The 16,212-nt window shown below is 37.4% G+C and overlaps 1 protein-coding gene across 1 annotated transcript; it reads right to left on the bottom strand.

The window, feature by feature from the left end:
- Nucleotides 1-8,679: 8,679 nt before the first annotated feature.
- Nucleotides 8,680-10,255, bottom strand: LOC103999793 (AT-hook motif nuclear-localized protein 23). The gene has a single exon (XM_009421651.3). It carries the CDS (start codon nucleotides 9,754-9,756, stop codon nucleotides 8,884-8,886), a length of 873 nt encoding a protein of 290 aa, XP_009419926.2. The 5' UTR covers nucleotides 9,757-10,255; the 3' UTR covers nucleotides 8,680-8,883.
- Nucleotides 10,256-16,212: the final 5,957 nt, after the last annotated feature.

Here is a 16,212-nt window from a genome sequence, read left to right as displayed (position 1 = left end):
AGGTTGATTGCCACTCATGATGACCGTTTGTATTAGATTTAGAACTTCGAGGCCTATAAGTCTGGTATTAAAGAATAGAGTACTTATACAAGACATCCTTGGTGTCTTAAGTCTAAGGACTAAGTACACCACTAGGACATCGGAATCGTTGTCTGATAATCAGGAATTATTAACCATCCAACATATATTAGATCATAAATTCATCAATTAATTTTATCATCAAAATCCAAGATTCAACAGCACCCTATCCAAGTGATTAGAAAGGAAAGTGACCATGTGTATACTCATGCTAACGTAGATATAGATGATAGCTATGGGTATTTTATATGTATAAATTTTAGTCATGTTATGTTTTGATTTTCTCTTAGTTAGATGTTATAATTATGTACATGTATCAAAAACATTCTATACAGGCGGAAACCCTATTAATTTTGTTTAGTAAGTTAATATATTTTAGTTTTAAGATTGTCTACTTTTCACTATATTTATATTGATTGTAGTAATGAAATTTAAAATATGACAAGAAACTTCATTCATGCATGTAAGATATTAATGGAACTAAGAGTACTAAGAATTAATGCTTATTATTAGTACTAAGAGTACTAAGAACTAAGAGTAGAAAATTAAAATGTCACAAATTTACATCTTTGTTTAATTTTTTATTATTCAATTAATGCTTATGCACACTTAATCGGTATAATACTAAGAATGATATTTTTAGAAAATATGTACTTAAATCTTAAATGTTGGAAACATTAGCATATCATTTATCATATTTATAAATCATAGATATCATAAATCATATTACTAAGTGCGGATAATATATACATATTATTTATCTTTTTATTGATATACTAATTATGATTTAATGTGTATAAGACTCGGACATTATATATAACCCCCATTTATTGGGTTTAAATCATAGTTATACTAACTAAACAATTGTCATGAAAAACAACATACCAATCTATTTCTTAAATTATAAATAATTTTTTATAATATTTTTAAATAATAAAAGTATTTATAAATATCAAACACATACATTAATATTTTTAAAAATAAACTATACGAAGTCATCAAATATTTATCATGATCACAAATCTTCGATATAATATTCAAGATATAAGATGTCTGATCTTTCCTTTTCTTTTCTTATATAATTAATAAGATACATATCAAAGATTTCTCAATCTATAATCCAAGACATATTTAATTAATAAGAATATAAAAGTCTCAAAATCATACATATTCTAATTTTCTTAGACTTGATCTAAATCCATTTGATATCAAAACGAGCCCTTAATACATTTTTCTTACTTTTCTTTTATTTTTTACTAATTTTCTCTTTCTTTCTTTTATTTTCTTCCGTTTTTTTTTCGTTTCTCTTCTTGTTTTTCTCCTTTCTTTCTTTCTTTTCCACGCCATAAGCCAATCTCCTCTTTTTTTCTTTCTTTTTTTTTCTTTTCTTTTCTTTCCTTTCTTCTTCTCTCCTTCCCTGAGATCCTTTCCCTTCTTTTACTTCTCATACATTTCGTAGTTTCTTCTATAATTTCTATCTTTCTATCATTTTCATTTAATTCTTAACATGGTATCAAAGCCTTCTTCCTTACGGATATAGGCAGCTCTGCCGAAGCCTTTTACTGCTCATCTTTTCTGTTCAGTTGGAAAGGGCAGTGCTACTGCTTACCTCTCCTCCGACGCCGCTACTTCCTGTTCCGGAGTCGGAGACTGCTCAGCCACCTCCTGCCCTTACAAGAACCTCGCCTACAATATCGTGGTGGTCGCCGTCCTCGCAACTGCTCCCCGGCCAGTGACCTCTCCTCCTCGTTCTCACATCTCACTCGAGCAAGAAGTGCTACTGCCGCCATCCTTGCTGCACAACCTCGTCGAGGTGCTCAACGCCGACACTGCTTACCTTGTTTCGCAGTGTTCTCCTGCTTGAGCTAGCAGCCACCTATCATTCCTCTACTTCACCGCACCTCGGCAACATTAATCCAAAGCAACAAAGCAGTCACCTCCCGCCACAGCCATCACTGCCTTCCTGCGGCAACAAGAACGATTATAGTTTTTACAACTTCCATCTGTAGCCATTTCCCTCTGCCGCAACAATTTCTCTGCCACAGCAATCTTTACTACCACAACAAACTTCAGCAGCTTGTTGAATCTCGTATTTTGATGATGAAACCACTTGATATGTGTTTATAATTTAATCTATGTTTTGAGTGACGCAGGATGCTTCGATCAAGATAAGATAGTTAAAGCAAGAAAATCATGTTGTGCCAGAGGAACATGTCAGAAGATTGGACGTCGGGTCGGTGGATCGGTCGACATATCGGCAGAAGGGTTCGGGCCATGGATTCGGGCATCGGGCCAAGAAGAGCGGGTATTGCGCTAAGGATATCGGAGTTGTGGAGTCAACTGGCCGATTGGACAATAGACCGCAAGAGAGGACGATACGCTGAAAAATCGAACGAAGCGTCGAGGAACCAATGACATGCCAGACAACTTGATTAATTGCTTAGGAGTAATTGTCTAGATCGAACTTTTGTTTTACATGTGTAGGATTAACTAGGATAACTTAAAGACATAAAGCAAGTCTACCGGAGTCCAGTTCGATGGGTGTTCGAGAGTCCGAAGATTCGTCAGAGATGTTGCCGGAACCAACCGAGAAGAAATCGGGGACTTTGGGAAGTCCGCCGAAGAAATTGTCGGAGGTTCACAGAGATCACCGAGAAGGCTCGGCTACTCGCTGAACTCGCCACAAGATCGAGAGCCTGCTAGGAGTCCGCCGGAAGAAATCCGAGGGTGTATCAGAAGTTCGCCGGAAGATTGTCGAAAAGCTCGCCGGAAGGAGACTCGACGTTTGCCGGTTGAAAACTTACTTAGGACTATGTTTTCAATTGTGTAGTTTACATGCAATTAGGGTTAGGATTAAGGGATAATCCTATATCCTAGTTAGGGGCCAACTGGGCCCGATATTACCTAGTTTGGGCCAGATTTGAAGCCCATCTAGTGACCCATAGGACCGGGCGGTGGAACCGCCGAACTGGGCGGTGGCACCGCCCAGAACCCGAGGATCGGGCGATGGTACCGCCAGACTGGGTGGTGGCACCGCCCAGCACCCGAGAGGTCCAGCGGTAGCACCGTCGGACTGGGCAGTGGCACCGCCAGTACACCGTCAGTGTCAAACACTAACGGGCGGTGGCACCGCCACTAACAGGCAATGGCACCGCCAGCATCAGGAACCCAAGAGAATTCAAAATTTGGAGCCCAAATTTGAATCCTCTTAGGGTCTATAAATACCCCTCAATTCTCAGCAGAGAATACAACCTTTGAGAAGTTAGAGATTGAGATAAAGCCTTAGCAAAGTCTTTAGCAAGTCTTGTTTTCAATTGCTTGAGTATTCACCTCCTTCTTTCTCATTGAAAATTTGTAAGAGTGTGAACCACTTGTGAAAGGTTGTAAGAGGGGTATTTGTCCTTCCCCTTCAAAGTGATTTGCCAGTGGAAGTTAGGAGCCTCATCGAAGAAGGCTTCGCAAGTGGATGTAGGTCATTTTGACCAAACCACTTTAAATTGGTGTGTCCCTTGAACGTGTGAGTATTTATCTTTTTGAAACCATTATTACATAGTAACAAAGCTTTCGGTTTTCATCTTCTCACTTTACTCGAGCTACTCATTGTTGAATTAAAATATCTATGCATTTAAGAAATCATTTTCAAACATACAAGTTTTAATCCGCTGTACTAATTCACCCCCCCTCTTAGTGCTGCTCCGATCCTAACACTTGCATTGCTGCAGCCTCCTCTGTAGTGCATCGTTGCAGCCTCCTCTGCATTGCATCATTGCAGCCTCCTCTGCAACTTCCTCGCCCATCGCTGCAGCCTCCTCTGTAGTGCATCGCTGCAGCCTCCTTTGCAGTGCATCGCTGCATCGCTGTAACCTCCTCTACAGTGCATCGCTGCAGCCTCCTTTACAGTGCATCGCTGCAGCCTCCTATGTAGTTCATCGCTATAGCCTCCTCTGTAGTTCATCACTTCAGCCTCCTCTATAGTTCATCGCTATAGCCTCCTTTGCAGTTCATCGCTGTAGCCTCCTCTGCAGTGCATTGATCTGCTTTTCTCCTCCTCCTCCCTCCCTCCTATATCTTTACATCTTCTGTAAAGATCACTTAAACCACCACAAAATATCTAGGATGTCTTCATTTTCCTCCTCCGATATTCCTGTCCCTGTTTTTGTAGGGACTCTGAGCACTTCTCAAAGTCTTATCACCATCAATGTTGCAACACTCATTCCCTTCAAATTATCCAAAGGCGGCAACTACGCATCTTGACGGGCACAACTTTCTAATCTTTTATTTGGCTATGATCTTTTAGGTTACATTGATGGCACTCTCCAGTGTCCACATGAAATGATCAACATCCTAGGCGAACCCAATCCAATGCCAAATCCAACCCACAAACTATGGTTACGTCAAGATCGCCTCATCCTCCAAGCTATTCAAACTTCCGTTGTTAGATCCATTGCCCCGCTGATATCCTCATGTACGACTACTGCAGAAGCATGGTGCAAGTTACAAACAACTTTGGCAAATCGCTCGTGTACTCGCATGCTCAGACTTCTCTCCAATCTGATGAAAACGAAACAAGAGGGAAGTACTATTACTGATTATCTATAACATATCAAAGTTATCATCGATGACTTAGCTTTGATAGGTCATTCTCTCAGTAATGAAGAAGTCCTAATACATACCCTCAATGGCCTAGGAGGCGAGTACAAAGAACTGACAACAGCACTTCGGGCACGCGACTCACCAATATCATTCGAAGAACTTTATGATAAGTTTATTGATAATGAGACGTACTTGAAGTGTGATGATAGGTTGCCCGGACCACCTATTACAGCTCAGGTCAATCAAAAATCCAAGAGGAAGAGCAACCAGTACAATGAGCATGTCAACAACGATCTGGCTAAGCTGCCTCCTAGCCTTATGGGGCCCAGACCAAACCTCTCTTATCCATATCAAGGTGGTAACTTTCATAATCCTCAGTCGTCGCGTCCTGACTTCACAAGCTACCAAAGAGTCATTTGTTAACTATGTGATAAAGTCGGACACTCCGCGAAAGTCTGTCGGTCTCGCCCTAGACTTCCTGCTCCATCACACTGGCCTCAAGCGAATTTCATGGCTACTCTAACTCCTATCTAACCTAATTGAATTGTGGACTCAGGCGCCTCTCATCACATCACCTCTAATCTTGAAAACTTTTCCATCCACAATAACTATGACGGAAATGAAGATATCATCATCGGTGACGGTAAAAGAATTCCTATTACTCATTCTGGTTCCTCAACGCTTAGTTCAATTACCATAACTTTTACACTCGATGATGTTCTGTGTACGCCTCACATTAAAAAAAACCTCATTTCCGTTTCTTGATTCTGTAAACAAAATAATACCTCTATTGAATTTTTTCCTAACTTTTTTCTTGTCAAGGATTTGAGCACGGGGGCATCTTTAGTCCAGGGCCAGAACAAAGACAACATTTATGAGTGGCCATCCGCTTCGTAAATTATCCTACCTACTGCTCACTCTTTAGTCGCAGCTCCGATTGATGTATGACATCGCCGTCTTGGTCATCCCTCCTCTTTTATCCAGTAAAAATTACTTTCTCGTTATTCTCTTCCTATCTTGAAAATCAACAGCACTGTCAATCATTGTGATGCTTGTCTTTACAATAAAAGTCATAAATTCCCTTTTAGGACAACCTCCATTTCTTGCTCTAAACCATTTGAAATCATTTATACCGATGTGTGGGGCCCTGCCCCAATTCCTTCTTTTGACAAGTTTCAATTTTATGTCTTTTTGTAGACTATTTTACTAAGTATACATGGTTATATCCTCTTCACCATAAGTCTGATGTTTTCATAGTATTTACCAACTTTCGGAAATTGGTCGAGAATTTTTTTCAATCTTCCATTAAAACAGTTTACTCTGATGGCGGAGGCGAATATCAAGCCCTCACATCCTATCTCTCCGCTTTTGGTATACAACACCTCAAGTCACCCCCACATACTCCCCAATTAGTTGGCTCCGTCGAATGCAAACATCGGCATATCGTTGAAACTGGTCTCTCCCTTCTATATCAAGCATCCATGCCACCACCTTTTTGGTTAGTAGCTTTTCAAACTGTAGTTTATCTCATTATCTCATTAATCGTATGCTCACTCCAATCTTACAATATCAATCACCATTTGAAAAATTATTCCACAAGCTTCCAAACCTTCATAAACTCAAAGTTTTTTAACTGTTTTTGAGGAGTCTATCTTTCCTTTTCAAAACAATCCTACTATGTAGGTTACTCCGATAAACATACATCACTGGAATATCCCTCCGATCTCATCACACGAACCTCCAATGACACCATCCAGTCCTTACCCTCAAGATCTGCATACTACTATTACTCCAATTCAACAGCTTCTCACTCCCTCTATTTCTCCACTCCCTTCCTCATAAGTTTCCCCTATTAATGAAATAATACCCTCGGTAATATTGCTACTAACTTTACATTCTCCTAGACCTAGTGACATTGTCGTGCCGACGGTTGGCCTGGTCCATGACAGTGACTCGCCCTGGACTATACCACCAACACAATCTACCACTTCCATCCCCCCTAGACATCCAATGACAACACGCTCCAAAAGTAGTACTTTCAAACCATGTTAAGTCCTTGACTTACATGCTATAACAAGTTCTTCCACTAAGGCCAATGAACCCACTACAATCACTCAAGCTCAAAAATCTTCTCATTAGCGTAAAGTCATGTGTGACGAATATGATGCTCTCCTCTATAACTCTACATGGACCTTAGTACCATTTCATTACACACAAAATATCATCGGATGTAAATGGGTCTTTCAAATTAAGCGGAACCCAGATGGATCCATTGCTAGATATAAAGCACGTATAGTTGCCAAAGGGTTTTATCAACGACCTGGTGTTGACTTCATAGAGACATTTAGTCTCATTATTAAACCCACAACAATCCATCTTATCCTGAGTTTGGTCATCTCAAAGGGCTGACATATACGACAATTGGATGTTAATAATGCCTTTTTACATGGGTCACTTATTGAAGATGTCTTTATGCAATAACCTCCTGGTTTCGTTCATCCTCAGTATCCGAGGCATATCTGCAAACTTCAAAAAGCTATTTATAGACTTCGTCAAGCTCCAAGGGCTTGGTATACCGAGCTTGGCTCGTTTTTGACTTCAATTGGCTTCATCAATTCCGAGATCTTTTCCCTCCTTTTCTCCTCTATTCTTCCTTTTTTTCCTCCTCTCTTCTCTTCCTTTGCTTCTTCCCTTTTTTTTTTTTTTTTTCTTATTTTTTTCCATGTAATCTCACAGTCCGAGCTTTCTCCCTAGATTCTCTTCATGTCCTCTCTCTCTCTCTCTCTCTCTCCTTTCTCCCGTGTCTTCTTTATTTTTTTTCACATTTTTTTCTCTAATTTCCTTGTAAGAGAGGCAACGAAGGTGGAGGAAAAAGTAGGCGATGAGCAAAAAAACCTTATTATTTTTCTCTTTTATAATTTAATCCCTAATATTTTTATATTTATATTTAGGTCTTAGAAAATTAAAAAAATTATAATATATCTCTTTTTAGAAGTGTAATAGATAGAGATTCAGGAGCAAAATTGTTTATCCCTACATTAATATTAGATACTCCCAGTGGATAGGATATAAATATATAATTTAAGATATATGCATGGCATCCGTTTTAATGACTCGTTCAAGCTCAAAGCTCAATATAAATATATTTTTATATTTAAATTTTATTATAATTTAATAATAAATAAAATATATGTAGGATAAGTTCTTCATGAACTTTTAAGCTCATATTAGCTCCGATATAATAATTTAAATTTTCTTTTATCCTCTTGGATCATCGTAATAATACGATGATATTTTGATCTTCATCACAAATTCATTGAATGATTTATTTAGTTTTAATTTAAAAATTATTATGAATGTGTTGGATAAGATTCCTTCAATAGAAAAATCCTAAGAGAGTTTTAGCGTTCAAAATGAATTCTGACCATTAGTGTTTGTTTGGATATCAGAGAGCTGAAGGTCAACTTTTGCAATTAAGGATGGATCCATCTTTATTGTTAATGTGGAACATTTGTCACGTTTGATCGGTCACTGCGACCCATTCTTTCTCTATCGAGACTTTTAATTATTTATTGGATAAAACTTTAAATATTAAATACTAACTAAACAAGAAGGAAAAAAAAAATCAAATATATTTGTTTATTTATTTATGTCAAATAGTGGGGCATCATATGGTTAAAATCGATTGATGAGAGCTTCTATGATCGATCATAAAGACTAACTATATATATATATATATATAGATATATATATTCCTTAGAAAAGACAAGACTAAAAATATATATATATATATTCCTTAGAAAAGACTCATATCCGTCATCTAACTTAATATAAACCAAAAGAATGTCACTTTCTCCATTGGCTCCTTTTTTCCATGGAGAGAAAAGACAAGACCAGCAGTGATTGAATTAAATTTCATGTACTCCAATCCAACAACAATCTTATCCCCTTATCCAAGTTGAGACTCCCCCCACTCGACCGAAAGAAAAAGTATTAAGGAAGAAAAGATTGACAGAAACCCCCTCTCCACATCTAATTCTTGCCATAAGACTTCTTCACAGCTGAATCAAAATGTACTGAAACTGTGAATTTGCAGCTAATTGTATAATCAAAGTTCATGAAAACACACGAATACAGTAGTAATTTTGAGGCTTCAGTTTAATCCTCAGGATCCTAATGAGCTGCGGAATTAGCATCTGAAGCAGAAGGCTATTAGGACGGTGGAGGACGACGACCCGTCGAAGCCCAGGAGCCGAACACATCGTGCTGACCACCGTGCAGAAGATGGGGTGGAAGGCCGAAGAGCGACATGGACGATGGGTCTGCCTCAGACAAGCTGCCGCCACCGTCGCCATTGCTTCTTGCGCCGTGCTCCGCCGTCGACGGCGCCGCTGCTGCATCCAGCTCGGCGTCGGGAAGGGGCAGCCGCTCGTAGGTGGCGTTGGTGAACGCGGCTGCTATTATCATCACCGGGCCGGACGCCACCAGCTCCCCCACCACGCTCCCGCCAACCACCTGGCCCTCCCTTCCGACCATGAACAACGTCAGGCCGGTGGCGTCCGAAAGCGCCGGCGTCGGGAGGAAAGCCCCCGAGAGGGAGAGGATCTCGAACCGGCCGGGGATGGCCACCACGGTGCCCCCCGGCTGAGGCCCCCGCTGCCGAAGCGTCACATTAGTGACCGCGCCGCTGGCGCTGAGGACGGCGACCCCCAGCTGGCGCCGGCGGGCGAAGGCCGCGACGGCGTCCATGATGTCGGCGCCGCTAGATACCTCGAAGACGTGGGAGCGCAGCGCGGCGGCGCTCTCGCGCGTGATGATGACGGGCGGCTTCGGCTTGTTCTTTGACCCGGGCGGCCGGCCGCGTGGGCGCCTCCCGAAGCCGCCGGCGGATCCGGCTTCTGCCATGTCGACGGCGCCGGCGGAGTAGTTCTCGCCGTTAGCGTCGTCGTCGGAGTGGTTGTTGTTGTTGTTGTTGCTGCCGCTGCTGTTGGAGTTGTCAACTTGGTCACGGCGGTGCAGGCTGAGGTGGGAATTCGGTAGACGGAGGGAGGTGGCTGAGGGAGAGGAGGTGTCGACGCCTCCCATCGCCTCGGTCGCTGCCCACCACCGATTTGCCAGCTCTCTAAGCTAGTGATCTACTCCAAGTTGCACTGACCTTTCTCGCTCTACTCCTGTTCTCAAATCTCAGGGGCATCACACTTAGCGTCCTCTCTCTCTGTCTGTGCAACTCCAAACCAAATGGGAGGAAGGAAACAGAAAGAAAGGGATTGATCAAGTGGAGAAGAAGCCTTGAAATAAAGAGGTCAGGTAAAGCAACAGTAAGCCCATATGAGCCTTCCCAGGGTACTGTGGCTTACGTTGCTCGGTGACCAGATTCATCCGCCATCGAAGGAACGAGCCTAATCAGTCGACAGCGTCTTCCAGGAAGGAGAGGAGAGAGAGAGAGGAAGAAAGCGCCATATCTGCATCCCACCGAGCGCAGGTCGTCGGTCGTCATGATGGTGCGCTCCTTCTCGCTCTATAGTAGATGATGGAGGGTGGATGATACCTGGACTTTTCCCTGCACCATCTTTCCACCGCCACCTCCCTCGCATTGTCAATGGCCTGCATGCAATCTTGGACCTCGAGGCATCAAAATCTTGACTTAGTCAATACACAAAAAAGTTGCAATTTGACATTGGCAAGTGTGATGGGGGAGTAAAAATCTTCATTACAATCTCGTCTTTATCATTTATTTTTAAATTAAAATAATAATAATAATAACAATAAAATGATGAATATAAGATTTATTATATAATTTTTATTATATAAAAAATTATTAGTTAACTTAGTCAAGAAATCTTCTTATTATATATTGTTTCATGCAAATCTCAACTCTCTAGATTTACTAGAGAGAGAAACTACACTCAAAATATTATTTTACCAAAAAAAAAAAAACTAGATCCTCCTTATCTATGTTCAAGGAGAAAATTTTAATTTTTTATCATATGATAATAAAATTTAAATTCAAGGTAACTCAAACTCAAGCACAAATACCTTATAATTTTTTTCACCTTTTCTCTTCCTCTCTTGATATCTATTAAAAAAAAAAACCTTAGGAAGACTAAGTATTTTCTTACATTCTCTCTATACCAAAACATAGAGATATATAAAATATTTATTTTTAACAAAATTTCTAATTTTTAGAGTCTATTTAAATATTTATAAACCTCATTAATCTCTCACTAAACTTTGTCACTATTCTTGTCCACTTTGTGACTAATGGTAGAAAATACACTTTGCCTAATGCTCTTATCAATTTTTATTATTTGTTTTTTTAAGATTACCTATTTATATATTCACCCTTTTTTTTTTCATGAGTGAAACCATCTCCTACATCAAAATTTTCCATAACAAAACCTATAAAAACAACTAATGATATTCTTATTGAATATCTAATTATCTTAGATTTTTTTGGACATACAGTTTTATATGAGGAACACCTTATACCAAAAGAACAATATAAATTCAAAAAACAGATTCATTACTGTATGAACAAACTTTAAATTTTGACATAAATCTACTTATACAATCTCATAAAATTTTTTATTTTTAGATTTATTAGGGAGAAACCCTAAGACACTCAAAGTGTTTTTACCTGATCTCCTCCCACCAATACTCAGAAAATATGTGAAGTACTTAAAATAATAACCAAATCATAATTTTTAAGGCTTATTTTTATATTTGAATATATTTCATTCTTCAAGGATATCAGCTCCCAGACCAATAATAAGTACATTGATCCTCTTGATGTTTTCATTCTCTGTCCATTCTTCTCTCTTCCGTGTATTCTTCTCTCCCCTCAATGTGGCTCTATGATGTCACCTCGAAGCAATCTTCTTCAACGTTATTTTCATTAACCCGATCTTTTACAGCACTCTTTGCTGTTGCCAACGTTATTTATCTTTGGCACCTGCGATCATCTCCTCTATTACTGGCATCGTAACTTCCAACGAGTGCAAAGTTTTCTCCCTTATCCTTTTCACTAACAGCGTTTACGCTATGCTCGATGTGATGGGTTGCTGGAAAAAGCTGTGTAGCTTCACATGCATCCATGCTTGCTTGCAATTTGTTGTGTACGACAGATGATCGAGGCGATGATTGCTGACGATACTTTGTCCTCCCTACTGCAAGCTAATCGATAGGCACGGCAACCTAAGCCATGGCTATTGGCAAGTCTTCTTCGGCACACTTCAAAAGAATCGATGGGAATAATATTTTATGTTCGATACGTACTTTCGAGAGCTAAATATAGTATTTATGTTCGACACTAATATTCTTCCACAGGAAGGGGGTGGAAAGTAGAAAGTGAACTCTCGAATTAATGGGAATAATACTTGTCAGTGCAATATAGTAAATATATTCGGTGTTAGAATTAAATTTGTTTAAGTATCATAAAAAAAATTCACAATGTATTAAAAAAATATATATTAAATAAATTAAATTGACTATTATTTCTTGAAAAGATTTCTTAAAAGAGAATAATTTATTTTAAATATAATTAATATAATATATCTTGGGGGCTATATAAATTGGTCGAGTTTCAAAAATTGTAAAGAGTTTTCAAGAGAAATATAGAAGATTTAACCTTGTTCTATTCTTTCTTTGTTTAATAATTTTATCCCTTCTTTGTATCAAGTTCAACACTTTGGTATTAGATCATAGGTTAAGTTATGATCTCTTCCCCGAGTATTATCCAACTCTATATCTCCAGATTGATAAAAGAAAATTATGATATATGGTATATCTAAATGAATGTTCTTTTAAGCTCCCAAGATGTATGAGAGTTAGTAGAAGATGAATTTGTTGAACCAAGTCTAGTAGAAGAAGGACCAATGAATGCAGAAGCAAAAAAAATAACTCAAAGATAGAAGGAAAAAAAGGAGAAAAAGACATTGTTCGCGATCTACTAAGGGCTTGTTGATATAATATTCGAGATCATCGCTCTAACAAATACTTCAAAAAAGACTTAGGAAATGCTTCAAAAAGTATTTGGTAGTGTTGATGAGATAAAGAAACTTCGTTTACAAGTTTTACGAGTCGAGTTTCAAAAATTACAATAAGGTACTTTTGAAACTATCTTTAATTACTTCTCAAAAATCATTTCTATTATTCATCAAATGAGACGAAATGACAACAAATAAGTGATCAAAGAGTAATAAAAAAAATACTGATATCTTTAGATCTAAAATTTGATTTTATTATTGTTGTAAGCGAAGAATATAAAGATTTGATAAAAATATCTTTAGAACAACTTATGGGATCCCTTCAACTACAAAAAGAGGAGAAGACAAAACTATGGAGCAAGTACTATAAACCAAGCTTACTCTTAAAAATAAAGATGAATGAAATTCTCAAAGAGAAAAAGAATATGGACAAAGAGGAAGAGGAGACATAAATCAGACCGATCAAGAATCTCCAAACAATGAAAGTAATAGAAAAAATTCTAGCTAAAGAGGCCGAGGTTATGGTCGAGGATGTGGCCGAGGCCATGGACATGACAGAAATTATAAAAAGTCTGAAATACAATACTATATTTACAAAAAGTATAGACATTACTCCTATGAATATTATTATAATTCTATCAATGTGATAAGACAAATTTTATTGAGGAAGAAAAGAACAAAAATCAAGTTTGCTAATGACATAATAATTTGAAAGAAGATTAGTCTATCACATGGTATCTAGATACAAGACCCTCAAATCACATATGTGACATCAAAGAGTTATTTTCAGAAATGTATATAAGTTATTCCAGAAATATTATATTTGGTGATTTATCTCCAAGACCAATAATAGGTAAAGATAAATTTTTTCTTGGACTTAATAATGGCAAAGAGTTATGTATTTAAGATGTTTATTATGTTCCTGATGTAAAAACTAATATTATTAGCTTGGGGTAATTACTTGAAAAAGGTTATTGTAATGAGATGAAAGATACAACTCTTTCTATTCGTCATAAGAATAAAAAATTAATCTCACATATAAAAATGTTTCCACTACATTATATATTTTTGATCGATCAAATTATTTTAAAACTGATATTGAGAACATTTCTACACTATGACGTCTAAGATATGCTAACTTAAATTTTGAGGCATTGAAACTTCTAGAGAAGTATAATAAGGTGACAGGAATGCTAAGAATTGATCTCCTAACAAAATTATTTGAAGTGTATGCATGGGTAAGCAAGAAAGAAAGCCTTTCAAAGTTAAAAATAAAAAGAGCATGACATTGACTTGATTTGGTGCACTAAGATATTTGTAGCCCTATCAATCCAGTATCACCTGGAGGAAGTTAGTATTTTATTACCTTTACTGATCATCATAGTGATAAAACTTGGGTTTACATGTTAAAAGAAAAGAAAGAAGTTTTAAACAAAGTCAAAGAATTTAATGATTTAGTTAAAAGATAAAGCGGTTGTAAGATTAAACGTTTAAGAACAGATAGGGGTGGTGAATATGTATCAAATAAATTTGAAAGATTTTATAGAAATAATGAGATTTTATGTCAATTCATCATGCCATATATACCTCAACAAAATAATGTCTCAGAAAAAAAAAAGAAAAATTCTTAAAGAATTTTAGAGAGATGCTATTGCTTGTGTAGTTTATTTGCTTAATAGGTTTCCTATAAGGTGAATTAGTAATATTACATCAGAAGAAGTATGGAGCTTGCAAAAACCAAGAGTCTATCATTTAACAATTTTTGAAAGTATTGCATTTACCAAGATATTAGAAGAAAAAAGAATAAAACTAGAGAATAAAAGTCAGAATTGTATTTTGCTAGGTTATGCAGAGAATTCCAATGGCTATAAACTCTACAATCCTATCACAAACAAAATTGTGATGTCAAGAGATGTTAAGTTTGATAAGTAATAGATTTGGAATTGAAAAAGTGATGAACAACATAAGAAAGCTATAGTTTCAAAAGAGGATGATATAATACAAGCAAACACCGAAGTGGCTTTGCTAGAATCATCACCTAGATCAGTTGTTGAATCTCAGATTTTGATGATGAAACCAATTGATAAAATTATGATTTAATATGCATTTAAGTGATGTAAGACTAGCTTCAATCAGGGAAAGACAAATTGGTTAAAGTAGTGGAATCAGATGTTGAGCCAAAGTAGAACATGTTAAGAGATTAAACGTCAAGCCAAAGGATCGATCGACATACCAGCATAAGAACTTCATGCCATAAGTTTAGGCATCCGGCCAGAAAGATCATATATTGCGCCAAGGAGATTAGATGTTGCAGAGGTCAACATACCGATTAGGCAATATGCTGCAAGAGAGGACGATGCGTTGAAAGGATCGGACAAAGCACCGGATGAACCAATAACATATCGGACAACATAGTATTCTGTTTGTAATCGATTGTGTCTAGATTGTAGTTATGATTGTAATTGAATTGGTTTTGGGAGGACCCTACTAACTCAATTAGGGGCCAATTGGGCTTGAGTTGGAGCTATTTTGGGCCAAGTGGAAGTCCCATTCGGTCACCCATAAAAGGGTCATGCGGTCGCATCGCTAGGCGGTGGTACCGCCCAAACATAGTCTCTCAAATTATGTCAAGCAGTAATACTACTAGATTAGGTGGTGGTACTACCCAGATATAGTCTCCTAAACTGTTTTACTTATTCACTATACTTACGAACGCTTTCAAGTTAAACATGTTTCCTAGATTTTATCGAATGAAATTTTTTGAATAAACATAATTTTTACATAAGCAATAATTCACACGCCCTCCCTTTGAGTGTCGATACGGTCCTAACAGTTCGTATCAGAGCCAAGTTTTTCTCATTTAGTTTAACACCCAAGAGAAATGATTTTTGCTGGCAATCAAAAGGGTCTTTTTATCACTCATCCTCATATATTTAATGGGATGGACTATATGTATTGAAAAACTTGAATGAGAGTTTTCTTGCTTTATATGGATTTCGATTTATGGAATATTTTTTAAAACAGTTTTTAAAAGTCTTTCAAACCAATGAATGAATGAAATAATTTGGAGAATAAAACATTTTCTTTGAATGCTAAAGTGATGAATATTTTATTTTGCGCTTTAGACAAAAATGAGTTTAATTATATTTTTTATATAAAACTGCACATGATATTTGGCACACTCTTGAAATTATACATGAAGGCACAAGTAGAGTTAAAGAATCGAAAAATAATCTTTCGATGCATAATTTTGAATTATTTTGAATAAAGCCAAGCGAAACTATTGTTGATATATACACCCATTTTATGGATGCCGTCAATAGTTTAAAAGCACTTAGACAAATGTTTTTCTAATCTTGAACTTGTAAACAAGATTCTAAGATCCCTTCCAAAATGTTGGGATCCAAAAGTAATAGCAATACAAGAAGTAAAGGACTTAAACAATTTTTCAATAGAAAAACTCATCGGTTGATTGATAACATATGAAATAACTTATTTGGCATATAACAAACATGAGAACAACCTTCTAAGAACAGGAAGAATTTGACACTTAGAA

This window comes from Musa acuminata, unplaced genomic scaffold (assembly GCF_036884655.1).
Source record: "Musa acuminata AAA Group cultivar baxijiao unplaced genomic scaffold, Cavendish_Baxijiao_AAA HiC_scaffold_1139, whole genome shotgun sequence".
Lineage (NCBI taxonomy): Eukaryota > Viridiplantae > Streptophyta > Magnoliopsida > Zingiberales > Musaceae > Musa > Musa acuminata.
The sequence above is the reverse complement of the archived record's forward strand: the minus strand, read 5'-3'. Positions and strand labels throughout refer to the sequence as shown.